At 37.7% G+C, this 23,422-nt stretch overlaps 2 protein-coding genes across 5 annotated transcripts in view; one reads left to right on the top strand and one right to left on the bottom strand.

The window, feature by feature from the left end:
- The window catches only part of cep290 (centrosomal protein 290), a 46,109-nt gene extending 42,281 nt beyond the window's left edge, over window positions 1-3,828 (bottom strand). For all 3 annotated transcript variants that reach the window (XM_067437184.1, XM_067437185.1, XM_067437186.1), the window contains exons 1-3: window positions 3,743-3,828; window positions 3,273-3,445; window positions 66-143 (exon numbers count right to left, since the gene is read on the bottom strand). In XM_067437184.1, coding sequence (XP_067293285.1) covers window positions 66-143; window positions 3,273-3,365 — 171 coding nt within the window. In that variant the 5' untranslated portion in view covers window positions 3,366-3,445; window positions 3,743-3,828. The remainder of the gene's footprint in view (window positions 1-65; window positions 144-3,272; window positions 3,446-3,742) is intronic.
- Window positions 3,829-4,074: 246 nt separating this feature from the next.
- Window positions 4,075-23,422, top strand: part of tmtc3 (transmembrane O-mannosyltransferase targeting cadherins 3) — a 41,215-nt gene continuing 21,867 nt past the window's right edge. Inside the window, exons 1-6 of one of the 2 annotated variants that reach the window (XM_067436220.1) lie at window positions 4,075-4,211; window positions 5,546-5,759; window positions 5,848-6,066; window positions 13,814-13,913; window positions 15,762-15,877; window positions 18,702-18,874. In XM_067436220.1, the coding sequence (XP_067292321.1) occupies window positions 5,571-5,759; window positions 5,848-6,066; window positions 13,814-13,913; window positions 15,762-15,877; window positions 18,702-18,874 (797 nt within the window). In that variant the 5' untranslated portion in view covers window positions 4,075-4,211; window positions 5,546-5,570. Of the gene's footprint in view, window positions 4,212-5,513; window positions 5,760-5,847; window positions 6,067-13,813; window positions 13,914-15,761; window positions 15,878-18,701; window positions 18,875-23,422 lie in introns of both variants that reach the window. The other variant, XM_067436221.1, reaches the window with a different exon arrangement.

Genomic DNA, 23,422 nt, shown 5'->3' with positions numbered 1-23,422 from the left:
GAAATAAAACTCAAAGGTTTCCAAATGAAAGAAGCAGATGTGTGGTAATGGTGGATTAGTCTTACCCTCAGGAGTGTTTGTGAGATTCTAAATAACTGAATCATTTTCTCTGAATCATCTGCTTTCAGGTCCCGTGGTTTGACCTACATGGGAAGGAAAAGCATGATTATCAGATGAATTTGCAGGAAGAATGTTTTTGTCCCTTGCACATTCCAACAAGCAGATGTTAGTCTGGAAGCAAAGCCCAGGATAAAGATTTAAAAGTTTAGCTGGAAAGTTATTCACATTTTGAACATGGCACCTCAGATACAAACACTATCCAAGCATTGTAACTTTGTAACTAGTGCTGGTAAATCGATTAATCGCATCCAAAATAAAAGATGTATGTATATAATGTATGTGTACTGTGTACAATTATTATGCATCTATAAATACACACACATGCATGTTCATGTTTAAGAAATGTTTGCATGGCATATCACTATTCTGGCCTGTTCTGTGGTTTTGTCTTTGATGATGTCTCCACAGTATACATACTGTATATATACACAGTGGGTACAAAAAGTATTCAGACCCCCTTAAATTTTTCACTCTTTGTTATATTGCAGCTGAAGGGGGGGATTCTGAAATCCACTGCCGCTTCAATATACCTGTATATATTTATATCCTAATTAACTTCATAATCAAAACCTTAATTAATATTTATCTTCCTATATTACCTATATTATTATAATGATTCTATCCAGTTATGATTTTGTTTTAGTTTCTTGTTTTCTAAAGTGTATATTTGGTCTCTGAGGAGTGACTGAGGGTCTGGCCTAGAGTTGTGTGATATGTCACTAAACACTGGCAACAAGGTCATATGTTTGGATTTTGGAGGTATCACACACCCCTAACATGTCAGGAGTGCAGCAACAGGGTTTGCTCACTTAGCCCGGCTTCCAGATATGAAATATGGATTTGTCTTTCATTTAATTTATTATGTTTTATTCCTTTTATATTTCCTTTTACTGAAACACTAAAAAGTCAAGATGAATATTGCCTGTACTATTGTGTGTCCCTCTCACTAAAAGAAAGCACATGTTATCAGTATGTTTTGGTAAGAACTAGTTAGAACTGGAGCTTAATCAGCTCCAACCTTGGAGAGACTGTGTATCTGTGTATGTGCGCAATATTCTGTGTTACAGATCAGAATGGTGTCAATGGGCACCCTAAGAGATGGGTGGACTTGTTGTTCTGGGCAAGCTGGCGCCTGCTCCAGATCTGGAAGGTCACTGCGGGCCTAATTCTGGGGTGAAAGCATCAACAAGTGACACGTCAGTGGAAACGTGCATCAGATTAACTGACTCGAGTGGAAATTTACCATGACTGTGCATTGTCTCTGAGCCAATCAGAACCATCCACATTGCAGTAATGACGTGGATAAGACCTTGAAAACGGTATAACTGTTGGGACAATTGTATGTACGATAGGGCGAGGCAACGAGACGGTGAGAGAGGGAGCGCGGCCTATGAACTCCTTGTGAGACTTGAAGCTGGCTTCTGCTTTTGAAACTGCAAACTATTCTTAAGTAAATTTTTCTTTTAAGTAATTGCAATCCTGACTCTGTCTTCATTTCTTCACTACTGGTCCTGGGTCATAAGCTGTTAACCCCTAACACAGCCATTTGCTAAAATCAATTAAGTTCTTTTTTTCTCATTAATGTACATACAGCACCCCATATTGACAGAATAACACAGAACTGTTGACATTTTTGCAGATTTATTAAAAAAAGAAAAACTGAAATATCACATGGTCCTAAGTATTCAGACCCTTTGCTGTGACACTCATATATTTAACTCAGGTGCTGTCCATTTCTTCTGATCATCTTTGACATGGTTCTACACCTTAATTTCAGTCCAGCTGTGTTAGATTATACTGATTGGACTTGATTAGGAAAGCCACACACCTGTCTATATAAGACCACAGTAGATGTCAGTGCAAATGAGAATCATGAGGTCAAAGGAAATGCCTGAAGAGCTCAGAGACAGAATTGTGGCAATGCACAGATCTGCCCAAGGTTACAAAAAGAATTCTGCTGCACTTAAGGTTCCTAAGAACACAATGGACTCCATAATCCTTAAATGAAAGACGTTTGGGACGACCAGAACCCTTCCTAGAGCTGGCCGTCCGGGCAAACTGAGCTATCGAGGGATAAGAGCCTTGGTGAGAGAGGTAAAGAAGAACCCAACAATCACTGTGGATGAGTTCCAGAGATTCAGTCGGGAGATGGGAGAAAGTTGTAGAAAGTCAACCATCAATGCAGCCCTCCACCAGTCAGGGCTTTATGGCAGAGTGGCCCGACGGAAGCCTCTCCTCATTGCAAGACGCATGAAAGTTTGCTAAAAAAAACTCCTGAAGGACTCCAAGATGGTGAGAAATAAGATTCTCTGGTCTGAAGAACTTTTTGTCCATAATTCTAAGCAGTATACGTGGAGAAAAATATCACCTGTCGAATACAGTCCCAACAGTGAAGCATGATGGTGGCAGCATCATGCTGTGGGGGTGTTTTTCAGCTGCAGGGACAAGACGACTGGTTGCAATCGAGGGAAAGATGAATGTGGCCAAGTACAGGAATATCCTGAATGAAAACCTTTTTCAGAGTGCTCAAGAACTCAGACTGGGCCAACGATTCACCTTCCAACAAGACAATGACCCTAATCACACAGCTAAAATAACAAAGGAGTGGCTTCACAACAACTCCGTGACTGTTCTTGAATGGCCCAGCCAGAGCCCTGACTTAAACCCAATTGAGCATCTCTGGAGAGACCTGAAAATGGCTGTCCACCAACGTTTACCATCCTGCAAGGAGGAATGGCAGAGGATCCCCAAATCCAGGTGTGAAAAACTTGCAAAAATTTCCCAAAAAGACTCATGGCTGTATTAGATCAAAAGGGTGCTTCTACTAAATACTGAGCAAAGGGTCTGAATACTTTTCAACAATTCTGTTTTCTTCCAATATGGGGTGCTATGTGTACATTAATGAGAGATTATTTAAAAAAAAAATGATTTTAGCAAATGGCTATATATATATATATATACACACACACACACACAACATATACAAATATATAATATTGAAATACTGTTTCCATCAATGTAATTTCTACTACAGAATGTTATTAAACACAGAAGACTTCATTCAATAATGTGGCTATAATTTCCTGATCAATGCAACTTATCAAAACCGCAATTTGCGTCACAATTTGTACGCCTTAAAATGACACACATACCATCATAATCAAATCACAGATTTTCTCATCCTCATCTCCCAGATCCTCTGGGTCTACTCCCATGAGCAGCTTCCAGTCTGCGGCTGCAGGCATCTTTCAGCTCCTGTGCGACTGTCCTACAAGTGCTGACCCTAACAACAGATTGACCTGGTAGTAGTGTTATGCCAGATTTTCTACAGAAAGAGAAATGTAATGTTAATATACAGTATTTTTATCCATCCACAAAGGCTTCCCACAGGACACAATGAATACATCCTCATATAACGACGCATAGTAGTAGTATAATTATACTAAAAAGGGGTCAAAAGACAAGCTAGATATTAGCAAGAAACATCTCAGGAAACACCAAAAATCCAAGATCAACACTATGCAATTAGTCACATTTGTTTAGTTTGTTAGCTTTATTATAAACTTTATATTGGTTTTAAATGTGTTTCTAAATATCACACATGCACTTTTTGTATACATACATAAAAAGACGCTGGAAATCACGCATTCAGACCTTATTGATAAAACAGCCTAGCCATCTTGTGTTCCCTTTGCTGGCTGCTGCTAGGCAACCGGGAAAACAGTCGTAAAGCAGTACGTGGTAAATTCGTCTCTGGTTTCTTGATTTTACGCCATACGATTTGTGACAATAAAATATTCTTATTATGCGGTAAATTCATTACTATGGATATAATATAGACATTTTATACATATACAAAGATATACATATGTATATCAGTAGATATATTTTCAGTGAGCTGACATTGCCGAAATATAAAGTCCTATAACTACAGTACTTTGTAATTCACTACTTTTATTCTGCTTATTTTGAACCGGAAGTAGTTTTGGTCCCTGTTAATTCAATGCTTTAGATCGAACTTGCTGCTTCAGCCAAAATAAACACACACATTCTCTTTTCATTTCGTTTTTTTTTTTACCAGACATGACAAGGTGAGTTGTCAATCTATTTAAATCCTGACGATCAGGCTGAATGTTTAAATTATTAAAGTCAGTGAATGCTAATGGATCAGCTTAACTTAGACTTGATCTTTGATCAGACCAGTGTCTTGTTCATTTAAACATCAGTACATTGATCTTAGTTATTAGGGATGGATGTTGCATTGATGTTTTCATAATGTAATATCAGCATTATTCAATGAATCTATGAAAAACAAATGCTAACTGATAGCTAGATGGGCAGGTCATGATTTATGGGGCTGCGCGTTCTCTGCTTCGTTCAATTCAACGAATTATTCTATTATTATGATCATTCTGCTGATTTATTAGTGTAGGTTTGCAAAAAAAGTTCACAATGCAGCCATTTAAACAAGGATATAAAGGTCATGGGGCATTTAAGGAGATTTAAAAATAGTTTTCCAGGCATGGAAAGGTCGTCAGAATAAATTAAATATGGAAAAGATTGTTTAAATAGTGATTGTGATTGTGTAGTGATTGATTTCTGCTATATATATATTTGTGTTTGTTTTTTACATTTTCTATTTGGCTTTATTTTTTTTTTAATTTTAGTAATTATGATTCTTCTTAAAATTATTTCAGTTTCTGAGTTTGTTCAAATTGAGTTTCAATATTAATATTTTATTTTGTTTCAAATTTATTTTAATGAACACATTTTAAAAATATTTTGTTAACAACAAATGACAACACTATTTTTCATTATATTATTATTGAATAAAATAATAAATAAAGTAACATACTCCCTCTGCCTTACAATGAGTCATGGACACCTTTCCGTAATATTGGATTTTTTTTGCGAATTAGTTCTAGTTTTTTTTTTCTCCTTTTTTTTGGTGCCTATTATGAGTCTATGAGTTCAAATTTTGTCATTTGAACAGTCATAACTTCCATATGGCCACCTGAGGCTAATGAAGAATGCAGGGTGTGGCCAAGTGTACTAAACAGCTAAAATTTCTAGTTCAAATAAGTAATTGTGATGAAATTTGGTAAATGTATGTAGTTCATTAATTTACCAAATGTAGGGTGTCTACATAAATCTCAGTTGTCTCAGCCTATTGGGGGTGCTATAAAAATCATGAACCTTAAAATTGCTCTCATTAAGAGGTCCTTGGTGTATTTGACTTGACATTTTGAATACCATGTTTTCACCAAGGTCCTATGTGAATATATTATGAGGCCAGTTTTAAAATGACTGGCATCAGCAATCAGTTCACACACAGGTCTGAGTGATTCATTAGGAACAATGCCTGAATTCAAATGATTTTGTAACCATGTCAGGAGTCCCAGTTGTTACTCGTCTGCCTTTGCAGTGCTCAATGAGGTCTCACGTCAGCGATGGCTGTAGTGTCATGGAAGGAGATCTGTCTTTTGACTGGACTGGTGGTGGGCTGCTACTGGAACAGCCTGTTCTGTGGTTTTGTTTTTGATGATGTCTCCGCAATCTTGGATAACAAAGACCTTCGTCCCACCACACCGCTGAAGAACCTCTTCCTCAATGACTTCTGGGGCACACCTATGTCAGAGGTAGTACATCTTTCTACAACTTCAGCTAGCTTTCTCAAGATGATATTATTTTGTTTTGGAGTCTTATCCAACCTTGTTTTTTTTTCAGGAGAGGAGCCATAAATCCTATCGGCCGCTCACTGTTCTCACTTTCCGCCTCAATTACCTGTTCAGCGAGTTGAGCTCCTCGTCGTACCACCTCCTCAATGTGGTTCTTCATGCCGTGGTGTGTGTCCTCTTTCTCCACTTCTGTCGTCTGCTCCTGGACCGAAGCACCAGCCTTATAGCAGCCCTGCTGTTTGCGGTCCATCCTATTCACACAGAAGCTGTAAGTATCTATTATGTCATTTTAAATAACGATGCGCTGTTTGCAATTTTCTTGGCTGATTCCGGTTTCTGAAGTGTGACCTGCCTATACTGATTTTTGCTGATTCTAATTTTCTTTCTAAGAACTATAATGGACAGCATATAAAACTAAGATCTACTTTTGAAAAAATCATTAAAAAAATCTGTAATAAAATAATAATTAATCGATAAATTGCAAACAACAGCAGACATAAATGCAGTAAAATAAAAAGAGAAATAAAATAAACACTAGGCCTGTCAAACAATTAACTGCTTCCAACGTAAATGTTTTTTTTTACATGTAGTGTGTGTACTTATTTTAATACTTATGTACATAGTACTTATGTATAATTATGTATATTTGACATGCACACACATATATATAATAAGAATAATGTTTCTTAAATGCATTCATGTTTGTGTATTTATATATACATAATCGTTATAATTAGTACACACGCATATGGTATGTATACACACTTATTTTGGATGCGATGAATCGTTTGACAGCACTAATAAACAAGGCTTTTCAGGTGGGTGTAACAATTCGGGTAATAAATACTACAGAAATTTAAGTAATCAAAAAATACTACATAACATAGGATAGTTTATATTGTACAAATTAAATGCAGATTAATGCTAAAGTTGCAGACTAAAGTTTTTCAGTCAAGTACAGAGATTCTCTTTTTGATTACCACAGCAACAAGTTTATTAGGCTGCTGTCACTTTAAGTTTATGCACGGATCCAATATATTGTTACACAACATGTTTTTTCAACTATTTAAGTTCCAAAACTGACTGCGTTTATCTGAATACTTGCCAAGACAGGCATTTTGACATAATTCTGTGTGCATTTGACCGTTTAACCACAGTAAGCCGATCAGTGTATCTCCTTTCAAGGCACTTTGTACGCACAATCCACTTTGTACGCACTTCCATTGGACGAGAACTCAGGTTCGAATTGATGCGGTATCACTGTGTATCAAGTGCTGAGGAAGATCCGGATCTGAAATTTAGATATTGTAATGGCCGTTTTGTTTCGGACACGTGCTGTAAGGGGTGGACCAATCACAACAGACTGGGCATTTTGACCAGTCAGAGCAGAGTAGGATGTCAGAAAGGAGGGGTTTAGAGAGATCTAAAAAGCAGATCCTTGATCGAACTGTTTCAGACACTGTGAGAAAAGAGGGGAAGTTGTAATGTATATTATGAGAGAATTCATTGGGAAAAATCATATTTCATCCTTGGGTGGTGCATTTAAACCTATTGTAGGAGACCTCCAAAAGAAAATTAGGAACCATTAGGAACTTTAACAGATTATGTTTATATATATATACACATGTCTTTCTGACATGTGAATGTCAGAAGGAATTAATTCGTTTTTACTACTGTAAAGTTGCTTTATTTATCCTCATGCTGCTGGTTGACCTTGTTATAGTGTTATAGTTTCACCTTTGTTGCTTGAGGAAATTAACTTTGGGATAAAAGCACTTCAACATGAATATAAACTGACTTTGCAGATGCCGCCTCATGGTGGCAGTAATAGATAGAGCTTTATGTCCCAATGTGCATTGCATGTAAACAGTTGTACATTACCATGGAAACACTGTTTGAAATTGGGCCCTTTTCATTTCAGTCAATATTTGTTTCCTATTTCATACGCTGTCCTTTCTTTTTAAGTGAGGTATCACTTGTTTGAAGTTCATACGGTCAAAATTCTTGAAAGCGGTTGAAAAAACAGAGGCTTTGATTTAACTGTGTAGCTGAGTGCAGTGGTATGCTATCTGATTACAATGTGTATTACTATAGAACCGTTGGTTATTTATCAGTAAAAAAAATCTGGGTTCCTAGTAAAATGGTTGGGGGATTAGTCCTCATGCGGGTAACAAAAGAACTGGAACTGTGTTAATCTGATTTTAATCTATCTCTGTCATACCATTTATACCATCCACAGTGCTCCTCTTTAGAATGTCTTGATGTAGTCTAAACATATAATTGATGTATAGTACATTGCTTTCTATGAAAAGTTGAAAAATGCCCCAAGGAGTCTTTCATGAACATTCCTGAGCGATGATATGAGCAAAACAAATCTTTTGTTTCACAGTTATCGGCCAATTTATTTTGATTAGCGATTCACAGAAATGCACAAACTCCAATGCCATTTTTGCTACTGAGGTACAAATCAGACACACTATAAAACAGCTTATCATAATCCAATTTAAATCTGGAAATAAAGTTTAGGAGGAAAATTTGATAATGCTATGACGTTCAGTGAATGAGAAATATTTCAAGGTCACTAATTAAATAAGCAAATTTGTGACATTGAGCATGTGAACTCTTCAAAAGGTCAGATTTTGGTCCCATTAAAGCACCAGGACCCTGATGCATAAGCGATGCTCGTGGGCACAATGAAAAATGCGTACACAGTTTTCCACAGTTCAATAAACTTTTAAATATAGACACTCTTTTTCTGAAGTGTGCAAAATTATTAAGTAAACAGAACGGTTTTATATGCACATTTAGATTAAATATTCCGCCCTCATAAATGGAGATAAGCATTCAAATGACATAAAGCAATTATCCAGAAGTTAAATAAAAATAGTATGAATTTATATGAAAACACTTTTCCTCTTACACAGCTATGTTTTAATGTCAGCGAGGAGTGATAGGTGTACGGCAGTTCGTCTTTTAAACTTAATTGCAGAACTCATGTTCCGAGAAAATATTTATCACGAGAGCATTGAGATCAGTGATGCGCTCTTGACTGATATTATGGCAGACTGCTGGATTAGTTCAGTGGTTGAGCGGTCCATTGGTCGGTTTGATAGGTCCGATGACAATACTGTAAAACTACTGCACAAAGGTGTGCTGTTGATGTTGTGTGCTGGAAGATAGTAGCCTAATGATAACTCCTTTCGTGATCTTCCTTAAGATTGTGGAAAGTTCCATTGTATTTGAAGGATATGATTTGAAGGAAACTGTAAGATTTGCACGTTTTGTCAGATATATTTGCACTGCAAAAAAGAAAAAAGTAAGAGTATCTATTTTCATTAGGCTGTATAAACATCCTAAAATATATGTTAACCTTACAGGCAAAATTGCATAAATTTGATTAGTTAAAAAAAAATAAAAAACGATTCAGCCAATGGAAAAGAATGAGAATAACACTTAAAACCCTGATGATTTTCCTAATGTCGTAAAGTTGTTCCAAACCTGTATGAGTTTCTTTATTCTGCTGAACACAAAATATGATATTTTGAAGAATGTTTGTAACAAAGCAGATAGAGCAACCATAACTACGATAGTATTTTTTCCCTACTATGGTAGTCAAATGTTGCTCTGTCTGCTTTGTTACAAACTTTCTTCATAATATCATCTTTTGTGTTCAGCAGAATAAAGAAACTCAAACAGGTTTGGAACAACTTGAGGGAGAGCAAATGATGACAGAATTTTCATTTTTGGGTTAACTATCCCTTTAAATGTTGCTGGGAATATGCATATGGAAATGATTCTATAATTTATACGCATGGTTTTATAAACCTGAAAAAATCTAGCTTTTGTGTGTATGTAAACTATCTAAGGGAAGTTTTATACATGAGGTCTCAGATGTTTTTTGGATAGAAGTTGTGGACATCAGGTTTTACAAAAACTTGAGGTCATGGAGTTTGAGTACTGCTGTCATTAAAGCAAAAGAGGGACAAACTTAATACTGAGACAATTTGATCTCTCTTTTTTTTGTTTGTAGATTACAATTCTCTAATTTATTAGAGGTTCTGACAAAATGTTAATTGCTGCAGTCTATTTAAAATGTTTAATTAATCTGAATTATCTTAAAAACGAATTTCCCATTCAGTCAGTTGACAGTACAGCAAATTACTATTGGATATTATGTTCTTGTGCCGTTTTCTGAAGATGCTTTTATTCATGCCTGAAAGACACATGACACATGGTGACATCGGTGGGGTTACCTGCCCTCAGCATATTAATACAGTGCGATGCGTCATTCCCTTGGTTCTTCAGCGCTGCTAGAACACCATTACACCACGTTCACAAGAAAACCCATTGTGGTGACTCTTGTTGAAGAAGTTTTCAGCTTGAGTTTTGCACTGCTAACAAATAGCTAATAAACTCTTTCATGTGAAATATCTAAAAATAAGTTCTCGGCCCTGTCCTACCGCATGTTGGTGTTCATGGTACACTTGCGATGACTCAGATGTATTTGGAATTGCCCACACTAGGCTGAATATCTCCAACCCCATGCATGTTTGCACTGCCGGCAGCTTTATCGTTTTGCTCCAGAGGCATGTAGTGCATTCTCTATGCTGTTCCAGGTGCGGAGATAGCTATTTTTGGAGGCCAAAGAGAGTTGGGACGATTGTGTGGAGGCAGAGGAGTGTCAGTGTAGTGTTGACGGCAAGGTTCCTCTGGCTGCCCCTAAATCTGAGCGAAACTTTTGACTGTTGGGAGGATTAGTCCGTCTCGCTGCATGCGAGTGAGGAATGTTCTGACGATATTTTTCAAGCAAATGCAGATCACAGCTCCCGCGAGGTGTGAGTGGAAGTAGAGTGATGGAATGATTTGCATTGATCTGTATCGAAGAGCAGTAACAAAATATTTGGTAGAGTGGCCTGGCTTTCCTACGATACAGAGAAGCTTGCTGGTTTATTTGATTCCTGTAAAAACAGTGGTGAGAACTCTCCTGCCAATCTATCCAGATTGGGAAATGATCTTGTTGCAAGATGGCGGGCTCAGTTTTAAGTCAATAAAAGAAAATGTGTGTTTAGCCTCATATGTTGATTTGTCATGGCTCTTAGGTTTGCGGCAGTTAAACAAGCACTTACAAGTTCAAAATCTTTACAGTATGTCAACTGTTATGCCGTCTGCATTCTCGGGATTGGCTTACATCGGTGGATTTTCCCGACGCATATTGCAAAAATCCACCCGAGGCACAGAAAATTTCTCTATCATGGGGATTGCCTACAAGTTTTAGGTCCCTAGCGCTGTGCATATCTGCAAGATGTGGAGAAGCGGTGTTGGCTCTGTAGTGTCATCATCAGAGCAGAAGATTCGCCTATTCGGGCAGTGTTAACAAAAATATGCACTTGTTTTCCATTTATGAGCTCTGGGATTCCTGATAAATATTAAAGGAGCTTGCTGGCCCTGAGTCAGCGGATGTTGTATCTCAGCCTGGAGATAGATTCAGAGCCGAGCAGAGGGCAGAGGGCAGAGGATTTTCGCAGCTGTCTGGCTCAGTTTTATCTGGGGAGGCGAGCACGTTTTCTTTCTCCTCTTTGTGTGGGTTCAGGCACCGGCCGCTCGGTAGTTTGCCATATGTCATGTGACATTTAAGCAGATGCAATGGCATTGTGTGTTCAGGTCCTGATCCTCTGGGAAACCTGAATCTGATGAAAGAAGGTATCCCCCTGGGCAGGGTTACACCATGTGTAGTAGTGACGACAAATGCGTCATGACATGCACAAGGGATTCTGTAAGAAGAGAGTGGTCAACAGCTCTATAAAAAAGAGTAGTTCTCCTGGTGTTAAAATACTGGGGAAAAGATGTTAGTCAGAAAGAAAAATAAGACAATGGTGTCACATATGAGCAGGCAAAGGGGTGCAAATCTGGGATCGATTTTTGTCAGGGCAGATGTAGATCTTTTTGCGGAAACCAAGCACGCCGTTATAGACAGTATAGCTAAGGACTGCTGTATGCATTCCCACCGAGGGAACGCTTACAGCAGAGTCGTGCGGGAACGTGCGACGGGAAAGGTCTGTTACTGATTTTGGTGGCTTCTTGCTGGCCAGCGCAGAGATTGAACGTGAGCATTGTGACATTGCTATTTAGGACACCTGTCTTTCTCTATGCAGAGTCCTGCTGTCCCAGGCTGGAGGCAGATTCTTCACACTCAGCAGGAACTGTGGTCTCTAGAGAATCCACAGGAGGAGGAGAATCTGATTGTAGCTTGCATTTTGAAGTAAAAATGGTGCATATTTAAAGCTTGTTGTATAGGGAAGGATCTTTATCGCCATATTAGTGCCCGACTGAGGGGATGCTGATTTCACTCCTATTCCACTCTGGAAGTTTATTGGACGTTGTTTTGGATTGTCGGGATGGCATTAAGGATGTTGCAGCAAAGTGCGCATTGGCTTGCCTTTTGTTTCCTTAAAGGCCCGGGTATACTTAATTTTCCACATTTAAGGTAAACTCCTTTGGCGTTTGGTGCACACACATGCTAGTGGACATTGTTTCCTAGCAATCAAGTCACTCGCACATGCACTGTTGTACGAGCACCAAAATTATGGCACGGACGGCCAAAGTATACTTCGGGTTTTAAGAGGCTTTTTTTTTTGCAAAATGAATGGCACCGTCATGAGCTGATGGTAGGTCTGGAGGCTATGTGTGAACTTCTGCTTGAGCCTTTAGAATACTTGAATCTAAAGATCTAAGGATGCTGCCCTGCCATTGATACTAGCATCAGCAAAGAGTATTGGTGATGTAGATGCATCCCTTTTGCCTCCAATTTGCGCTTGGTGGTAGTGTCCGAACGCACCGTATACGCCTTAATTCATATCAGGAGTGCGTTTTCATTCAAGCTGCCTGCCCTGTAGAATCTCTGAAGGAGACTTGCTTAGTGCCCTGTGCAAGTTGTACCCAGGTACAGTGAGCAGATGCAGGCTGTGCGCTGCTCATCTTACCAGCTTTTTGTCATCTTTTCCATCTCATCCAGTGGGAAGCCGCTATCTAAGCGACGTCTTTTGCATTGTATTGTAGAAAGCTCTCTGTATAGCATATAAGGAGTTGGTTGTGCCTGCAGTGCTGTGCGGGTATGGTTTTAAGATGTTCATTCGGTTGCCAATTGGCACGTTTATCCAGTTTATCTAGATGTCATGTGCTGTACCGAATGAACCGACTGAACAGAAACATTGAGTTATGTATGCAACCTATGTTCCCAGAAGGAGGTAGAGGTTCAACTCCTCTGAGCCCCGCGCAATCAGAGGCTCAGTGAAGAGCTTGACTTAACAAAGGGAATGATGCATGTAACTGCATTCATATGCTGTGGGCAAGTGACCTATCCCACATCGCCATGCGTCATTGGGCTTTCAGGCGTGAATACAGGTGTCTTCAGAAAATGGTGCATTGGCATGTTGTACCTCCCATTGGCATGTTGTACCTGTTCCCTTCTGGGAACAGTAGTTATATGCATAACTCCACATCGAATGAGAAATAGAATTTATCATTAGATTCATTTAGGAATAAGATCGCGATCTTTTAGCGATTAATCCTGCAGTTCTAGCTCTAGCATACACTCATTTTCATGCAATTCTTACAAATAATACAGTCAAGAGCTTTTGCACGGTTGGCTTTTAGACACTTCTGACTGTATATAACATTAAGAATTAATTATAAAATGATTATCTTGTATAACAGTTTGCATTATTTTCAGCAAAGGTTCTCACAGGATGAATGAAAAGGGAAAATGATTACTGCTTTAGAGCTATGATTGATTGCTTAAAACTGGTTCCTCTTGCACCTGTCACATGCCCATCCAATCTCATACTAAGCATAATAAGAAGCATTTTTTTAAAACATGCTTAAGTCATAAGACAATTTTTTTGACAATCATGAGTTCAGCACATTTTGATCAAACATAGTTCCCCCTCTTAAGAGTGTTGGGAGATTTGCACATTGTGCTGTTGAAATGTTTAATCACATTTTTTCGGTATGTGCAGGTAACGGGTGTCGTTGGCAGGGCTGAGTTGTTGTCCTCCATTTTCCTGCTGGCAGCATTTCTGGCATACACCAAATCAAAAGGAGCCGATCACTCTATCGGTAAGCGCTGCCATCGCATAACCACATAATCTATGCATACATTCACGCTGCAACAAGTTCATTCCTAGGACATGACGCGCAAGCTGCGACTCGCCTCTTTATTCAAAAGCTCCCCAAGCTCCCCAAGCTCCCCACCCTGAAGTCTTGAGTACACAGCTCCAGTTTCACAGATCGATCAAATTGGCATGTTGTTTCTGACTTGCTGCACTTCACAACAATTATTATATTATACTGTCAACCTCCCAGTGTGATTCTTGATATTTTTTTTAACAGAATGTTAATCCCATCACAATATTTTTGTTTTTACCTTTTACTGTGTGATGACAAGCGATTATTTTCTTATTTTATTTCATTTTCATTTCTTTTGTTCATCTTAAATAAGCCATCACCTTTATTTTAAAAGAAATTGCATGACTGATTAGTCATCCAAGTGTTGTATTGTAGGCTAAGCCAATGTTCTTTACATGTTCTATGTCATAATATGACACATGATCTGCATCATTAATGTCTCGGTTGGCACAGTGCTAGGCCTCCACTGTAGCTGCTTCCGGAGTATGTCAAAAGGGTACATTTTTTCGAAATTGAGATTTATACATTATCTGAAAGCTGAATGAATAGGCTTTCCATTGATGCATAGGACAATCTGGAATCTGAGGGGCCAAAAAAATCTAAATATTGAGAAAGTCGCCTTTAAAGTTGTCCAAATGAAGTACTTATCAATGCCTATTACTACTAATAAAACATTTTGTATATATATATTTATGGTAGAAAATTGACCAAATATCTTCATGGATCTTTACTTAATATCCTATTGATTTTTGCCACAAAAAAAAGTAAAATATTTTTGTTTGTTGGACCCATACAATGTATGTTTGGGTACTGCCACAACAATGCAACTCACCTGTGCGATTTATGACTAGCTTTGTGGTCCAGGGTGTATATATATATATATATGACTGTCAATCAATAATAATCATCAAATGAATTCTATGATATGCCAATTATTAAATTAAATGAATTGCAAATGTATACATATTTGCTGTTTAAACTATAATATTGTTACACACAAAACACTTTGAGTAGATAAGTAAGATAAGTAATTTAGAATTGAATACTGTTCACTTTAAGTCTTATTTCTTACTTTTGTTTGACTGTTGCATTACATCTTACAGCACAAGTGCTGTGTTTTTAAGATGCCAACTTAATTTAAAAACAGATCCTCATGATCTGTTGCTTATTCTTATTGATTTATTATCTGTTTTCGAACACCAGAACACAGTCATGCGAACGGCTCTTGGTGTTGTGGTTTGTCAGGGCACATTTTAATAATTAATCATGTTAAATTAACACGTTAAATTGACAGCTCTGTTTATATTGTGTTTTTCTCTGATTCTTTTGAAGAGACTTGTGGGATGAGATTCCCCAATTTCTTTGTGAAGAACAACAACAGGCTGTTTTCCTTAGCTGGTCCGTCTTCTAATTTCTTTCCTCTGAATGATGTTTGGAAGATGCATAAAGTTTCTCAGAAGCACTATTACATGTTAAAAATGAAGTACGCTTGTATGAGATGAAGCCTTAAGGGGACGGTTTACCTTCACCCTAAAATAAAAAAAATCTGTAATAATTTACTCTGTAAATAAACCCGTATGGCCGTCTTTCTTCTGCTGAACAGAAAATAATGTCAGTAACCAAACAGTTGATGGCCCCTTTTGACTTTCATAGTTTTTTTCTTTTTTTTCCTTCTATGGAAATAAATGGGGAACATACATTTTCATTTTAAGGTGAACTGTTCTTTTAAGTCTCATCACTTTCCTGGATCATCTCTGTGTCTTCAACTTTCTCTTTCAGTGTGGACTCCCATCATTTCAACCGTGTTCTTGGTTGCTGTTGCCACGCTATGTAAGGAGCAGGGAATTACTGTCATTGGGATATGCTGTATTTATGAGGTCTTTGTTGCCCAAGGGGTAAGAATGACATTTATTTATCATCTCTTAAATAAAGGACCGGTTGACGTGCATGGTTAAAGCCAATATGATCTGCTATGGGGATCAAAAGCTTATTTGTTAGAAAGTTCAAAAAAGACAACTATATTGCTTTTAAGGGAAGTCATAAAACATCCTTCTCTTTTTGATATTAAAAGCCTTATTTTGTTGGCAGAAAGATGGAGGGAGAGTGAAACCGCTACCCAGATGGAAAGATTTAACGCGTCCTCATGGGGCGCAGCCTCACATGATGTCTACAGACATATTTGTACACTTTTGTCTGTTGGTGTCACTATCTTGACAGTTTAATACCAAAAAACCCAGTTGGAAAATGATCCATCTCTCACAGTGAAAATCACTCAACGGCTTGCCCTATACACTCCTTTGGTGTTTAGTCTGTCACTAGTTCATTTGGTGTGAATATAAAATACGTTTAAAACCCCAGAGGGCATGTCTGCATTGAGTTTTTCAAAGAAGAGTGTGAAAAGCAACACTGAGGTAACAGCCAAGTGATAACCGACAGCTTGTACAGGTTTCTTATCTGATACGGCATTCAGTACCTTCCACCCAGGAAAAAAAAAAGCGATTCAAGACATAACTATTTTGTAAGTGACAGTTGAGTAAATAACTTCAGGGCAACATCTCTCATTTCTAATAGCAGTGAAACAAAACAGCAAAGTCTCATAGTTTTGTTAACCACAAGTCTTACCAGATGTGAAAACACCCTGTTGCCTATTCTGTTTAAAACAAGCAGCAGGATTTCAAAAATCAAAATGTTTTGACGCACTGACATGAGTTAGATGTTGTACACATTGCATGTCTCGGACATTAAGGATGCAGTGTCCCTTCAAAGAGTCTTTTCAAATGTCCCATTTTAATTGTACGTCTATTGTTCCCAACTAGCAGCCGATTAGCATCTGTATGGGAAGATCAAGTAAAAGCCACTTAGCAACGTTTCGTTCATTCTGTCCATTAGTGCTCGGATGTTTGCCGGGGTCTTCGCTCTTTTGACAGCCATCCAATCGCTTTGCATTATGCAATTAAATTTTTACAAAATTGACTGTGGCATAATCATCTTATGTGAGCTAGCAACTGAATGAATGTAAGCAGCTGTTGTTTCTGACAGGATCTTGAGGTCTGTGGCTCTTTTTTTTCTTGGATGAATCTTTGCTCCGTTCACCCCGTACGCAGCCCTCAGCTATGTCTCTAATTCAACCCATATGCGCAAGTAGCCCTTGGATTTTCATGTTTCACTCAAATGCATGTAGATGAAGTAATTACTCTAATCGGCCTAAGTCATTAGAAGTGCAACATTTAAAACGATAATGTATTAAATGTTACGCTGAGCTAATGTATCCGGAGCAGAGCCAATGTGGCTTGTGAATGTTTTGTTGCAGCGACCTCTAACGTAGCATTTATCACTGTGAAAGAGCTTCTTTTTGGGGGAGGTCGGGACTGTGACCTAGTGGTTAACCTGCTGGCAGACACATTAAGCTATTGTGGTCACATGGGAGGTGTGGGTTTGAATACAGCATTTTCTCCTCTTGTCAACGTTTCCTATCTTCTCTAACACAAATGGAAAAAGCCCAAAGCATTATATAAGAATTATACAAGAAAGTCATACAATTATTACTAGTTAAATAATTGAATAAATATTTTACATATTTAGCCTTGTTTTATTATTAACTACTTAATAATTCAAATACTTTTATGAGCGGGGCACAACCTATTGCTTTTTGACTTTCTCAGTTTGTGGAAGTCCACTTAGGGGTTAGCGTATTTCTTTTCCCCCAAATTAGTTTCCTATATCTAGTACAATTATGTGGTTTTGTTTTATTAATAGTGTATACTTTTTTTTTCTTGATTTCCCCTGAAAGAATGGAAGTGAAATGTGACAAGATGTCCCATAGGTGGGGTACATTTTAACATGACCATATGGCAGCTTAAAATGTTACCTGATCTAATAGAAAATTCAAACTAAAATATTTTGTCAATAAAATGAAATGTTTCATATAAGTTATTTTTTAATAATTGAAAATATTTGTTTTGTTTGTTTGACAGCAAACAAAACAGCAATGCATCATAGTTCAAACCATAATAATAATGAATAATTTCAGAACATTGACTCTAAATCTTTATTCACCTTTTCTCATAGTTTCTCAACAGAATTAATAAAAGTATAGAATATAATAACTAAGTATTAATAGGTGGAATATGAACTGAAGTAAGAAATGTCCTTTTGCTATTGTCAAATAAATGTTTAGTAATATAATTACTAAAGAGTTATTTTTTTATTTTTAAATTTTGGTGCATTTTTTTTCTCTATACTGTGTTAATATGGTAACTAATAAATATGCTGGCATGTGTGGAACATTTTTAAACCATGTTGTGTGTTACAACTAGCCCCTGTTAGGTTCCGCCCTGCTCACACAAACCATTTTTTTTAAATATAGAAACTGATGTTTGACAGTAAACATTTATAATGTTACTAAAGATTTCAATTTTAAATAAATGTGGAAAGAATATACCCCCAGGAATATTAAGGAGCCTAATGTTTCATGAAAACATTTTATGCTGCAATAATTTTACAATATTAATGTTTTTATTGATCAAATAAATGCTGCCTTGTTACCAACCCCAAACCTTTGCATGTGAGTGAATAAAAATAAATAAAAATCAATAGTTACAATAAATAAATTGCACAAATATTCATTGGATATCTATTTGTGTGATTTGCTCTAAATGTATTTATTTACATATTTTTCCTTAGTCATGGAAGTCATCGTCTTCTTTTTTTTTTTTACAGTTCACGTTGCCCATGGTGATTGACACCCTGCTTCAGGTATTAAGAGGAAAAGATGGTTTTCCCTACGCTGTCCTCCAGACCCTTCTGAAGCTCATTGTCCTCATCATAAGCACACTTTTGCTGGTCATCGTCAGGGTGCAGGTCATTCAGTCCCAGTTGCCAGTGTTCACCAGGTGAGACCACAGCAAAACCTGTTATGTACAATCACTTTACATTGAAAGTTAAGCTGAATTTTCAGCATCATTACTCCAGTCGTCAGTGTCACATGATCCACCAGAAATCATTCTCATATGCTGATTTGCTGCTCAAGAAACATTTCTTAATATTATCAATGTTGAAAAATGTTGCTTAAATTTGCAAACTGTTGAATGGTAGAGTACATGCCATGCACATTCTGATATCTGATTGGCTTGTCACAAGTCAACTTACTAGGGATGTGCAATTTAAAGAATACATCTGATTCGGATTTTTCTGATACAAATCAAATGCTATTAAAAAAATCCAGGTTTGCCGTGTGCTAAATTATAATATAATAATCTTATATCTAATCTAATAATATAATAATGATAAAAATAATAAATATGCAGCGCACTATGCCATAACGCATTTTCAGTTTTATTTCAATTAATCATGCAGCTCTACATTACACAGCGGTTTGGTGTTCAGTGTGGACAAATGGCTTGTCACTGGAAACTTGTCACATAAAGCATAGAGTAATGAACAATCCCGAGTGTCTTATCGCCCTTAAAAAGATTTATTACTGAACATTAAGGGAGCAATGTGACAAATTAATGTAAACATGGTATCATATTATGGGAAAATCATTCTTGATAGTATATGATAAGCTTTTGAAATGTCGAGGGATGACGTGATGCTTTTATAATCATCAACAGGCTGCCTGGCCCTGAACTGAACTTGATGATCTATATATCAGCTGATCTGGAACCGCCCCTATAGGAGTCCTAAGATAGTGATTGACTCCACCCACCCTTAAACAAAACAAGCATCTCTCTGAATCCAAGAGCTCTGTGTAAAATGCCTAGACATACTCCTGTCCTCTGATCATCCCTATCCCCAGGGAAGTTGATTGGGATCTGAGCGAAAAATCCTTTTGGATTTGTCACGGAAGCGATCGCTAATCCCAAGACATAATCCACCGACTGTCTCTGACCGTCTGAATTAGTGTTATCACACGGCTCTCTAGAGACATAATACGCTGGATTAACATAGTTTCTCAGTATATATTGCCCCTTTGTTGTGTTTGGGAATATTGTGATAATGTTGGACCGCTCCAGCCAAAACAAAAACATTCTTCTTCCAAGAGATTGTATTTATGACAGGGTTGTGCAAAGGCTTTTATTGGGTTTTTTAATACTTGCAGTTGGCTCTCCCACACTTCAAACCTCTCTCCCAAAACACACCCCTCTGTGAAAGCCAAGTGATAATCTTCGGTTTGTGTCCATTTCAAACAGCGGAAATATGTTGTCTTTGGAAAATATTAGCTTCGAGCTTGAAAGGAGGAACATTAACATAGCAAGTGTTTTTAGTGAAGACTGAAAGCCCATGTCAATGTTCTGCACTTCTTATTTTTTAAGTGTTTTTTTTTCTTTCTAACCTTCTTACCTTTTTTTCAAACGCTGTAGCTTGACTGGTAGTGTATGGCACTATCAACAGCAAGTTCATACGTTCAAATCCCAGGGTGTATGAGTACTGATATGTTCACCCAAAAATTTAAGTTTTGATATAATTTACTCTCCCCCTTATGTTGTTCCCAAACTGTATTAGTTTCTTTCTTCTGTTGAACACATAAGATATTTTAATGATGTTGGTGACTGAACAGTTATAAAATATAATATGGGAGTCAATGGGCTCTATTTTAAAGGGGTCATATAATGGTACATGCACTTTTACAAGTTTATTGTTTGGAAATGTGTGTTGGCAGTGCCTGTACACAACCATCCTATAATGATAAAATCCATCAAGTGTTTTTTTTTTCTCCTTATGTTTTCCCTTGTCTCACATCAAGCCGTTTGACCGTGTGATGTCACAAGGACGGACTCCCCTCTCACACGACTGTTGAATGAAAGCAGCGTTTCAACTCAGACCCTGAGCGAGCTCATCATATAATAATAAATTTATGGACACAACAGTCATTTTGATGTTCCTAAATCCGAACCGCTGAAGATGAGTTTTGTTTTCGAAGGGAATATTCCCCCCGATCAACGTCAATGCTTTCATGTTTGCACGAACCGTAAATCATTTCTCACCAGACTGCTTTATAAACGAGGGTCAGTATAAAGGTTTGGCTAAGAAGCTGCTCCTGAAAAAGGGATCGGTAATAACTATGTGTGTTCCTGCTGCACCTCCAGAAGAAGTGAGTGTAGTTTAAAAAGCTTGCACGCTTCACGAAGAATGCGGCTAAAGTTTAATAATAATAATAATAATAATAATAATAATAATTTGACACGGTAAGTTAAATTACGGCATGCTTTCTATGTATGACTTTCTCAATATAATTCATAATCCAACATCTATAATTAACAACGCATTATGATTGTTATTACAAACTATGTGCGCTGGTGATATTTTGAATTAGCTGTAACATCAATCTGTCAATGAAATAACGTATACATCAGTTAACACATAGCATTCGTATCTCACTACGTTAACGTTACACTGCCAGAACATACAAAGATGATATTCAAAGTGACATTACCTTAACCAACCATTCAGAAATGTCCTGTCCCAGCCTTAATTGTCGAATTTCGTTGGGGCTGTCATCTTTTTCCGGGTCTGACTCCGTTTCAAATTGATACAGTTGCACAGATGTGTCAAACCGCCCACAGGCGGGGTGAGCAAAGCTCATTAAAGACACATGCACTGAAATGGCTTGCTGAAAACAGCTGTTTTTAACCAGGTAAAATGAGTACTTATGAGAATACAATACCAGTGAGAATTTTTTATTAAAGTATATTACAAAGTTTTCATTTAGACACTAAAGAATCATATCAACTTGTAAAAAAAAATGGCATTATATGACCCCTTTAACGATTTAAGCACCTGTCCAAATCCACTTTTGCTAGTTTTTTTACAACGGAAAAATGGTCGGCTTTAAAATGGTTGTCCCTATTTTTTTTTAATTAATAAGTGGTCTGATTTGGGCTTAACGTTCAATAAGCCAATCAGAGTGTCATCTCCCTTATTTGTAATAAGCATATGCAAGTGGATAGGCACATATTACTAGCGTGCTCTTTAAATAACGTAAAAATATTTAGACTTTAGACCAGGTTTTTGTTGTCAGTCGAATTCAGATGTCTCAAAATAGCATAGGTGAACACACCTAACTTTAAGACAAGCTTGGCCATGGGCAAAAATGCATTTGCTACTTTGAAAAACTTGGTGCTGGATGTGAAAATTATAACTCTGTTGGGCTAAAACTAGCAAAAAACACTTGCGCCACGCCTGGCGCCGCATTGCGCTGGGTGCATGGTAGGGCCCAATGGCTACCGTCAACGGAATGTTTAGTGTTCAACAGAAGAAAGAAACACATACAGGTTTGGAACAACATGAGGGTGAACTAACCCATTAAATGCACTGCCAAATGAATAAATGTATTTGAAACCAGTTTTCACCAGTTTTTAATTAAATCAGGATGCTTTCATTTCCTGTTAATGGGTGTTCAGAATCATTATTAAGCATATTGTATTGCTGTTTAATGTGGTAAAGGCCACCATCTTTGAAAGCGTGTGATTTTGAACAACATCAACGCATTTATTTTAATTCCTTTTTTTAGCCTTGAATCAGAGTTAATGGCCTGTTGCCACAGGTCAGTGTTGCCAACTTGGCAGCATCATTGTTTTGGTGACCTTTTTTAGCAGCCTGATGCTTGTCATTCAGTCTGGCTGTTGTTCAGTGTGGCTTGGACCCTTTTAAATCTCTCAGTGGTTTAACATGTTTATGGAACAAGATGCATTGCAGAATAGTTATGGGCTAAATTCAACACAAATTCAAAATTAGATTAGAAAACGATCTATTACTTGGGAACGTATATCTTGCATTATAATGATCTGAACTCATTCTGAGGGAAGCATGTTGTAGGGATGCAGCATTTAAAGCTACACTGTGTGATATTTTCCCCTAGCCTAGATATCTAGACGCACCCTAGCGGCAGCAAATCTAATCTGCCCGCGAGTGTCGTCTAGCAACTCTTAATACCCTTCTGAGCTGGAATCGCCAAACTCTTGCTGGGGCAATCACATCGTGTATAGAGTCGGTGGGCGGGGCCATAATGATGGTCGAGTTGCGTTTGCGTGCTTCTAGTAAACACAGAAACTGTCGAACGGCGGTCTTTCGAATCAGCTTTGACCGCGACTCTGGAAGACTTGGAGTTAAGCTTTTCTCTGAGAAAAGAACAAAGAACGGCACTGAAGTCATTCTTAACAAGGGAAGATGTGTTCGGAGTTTTGCCGACCGGATACTGCGAATGTTTAATCTATCAACGAGCTCCGTTTCACCTTCGTTGCTCTGGTTGGTTGTAGCCCTATCCTATCGCGTGCAGAGGGAGTTTGAAAGACAACCGTTTATTCCGCCCCTCGGATTGACCATCCAGTGAATATTAGTTTCTGTTCCTCTCAATTCTGATTTCGTTTTAACTCCTACGGTGACCAATTTAGTCCAAGATTAACATGGCAATCCCGCTCTTCACATTCAACACGGTGCCA

The sequence above is a fragment of the Pseudorasbora parva genome, chromosome 25 (assembly GCF_024679245.1).
Source record: "Pseudorasbora parva isolate DD20220531a chromosome 25, ASM2467924v1, whole genome shotgun sequence".
Taxonomy (NCBI): Eukaryota; Metazoa; Chordata; class Actinopteri; order Cypriniformes; family Gobionidae; genus Pseudorasbora; species Pseudorasbora parva.
The sequence above is the reverse complement of the archived record's forward strand: the minus strand, read 5'-3'. Positions and strand labels throughout refer to the sequence as shown.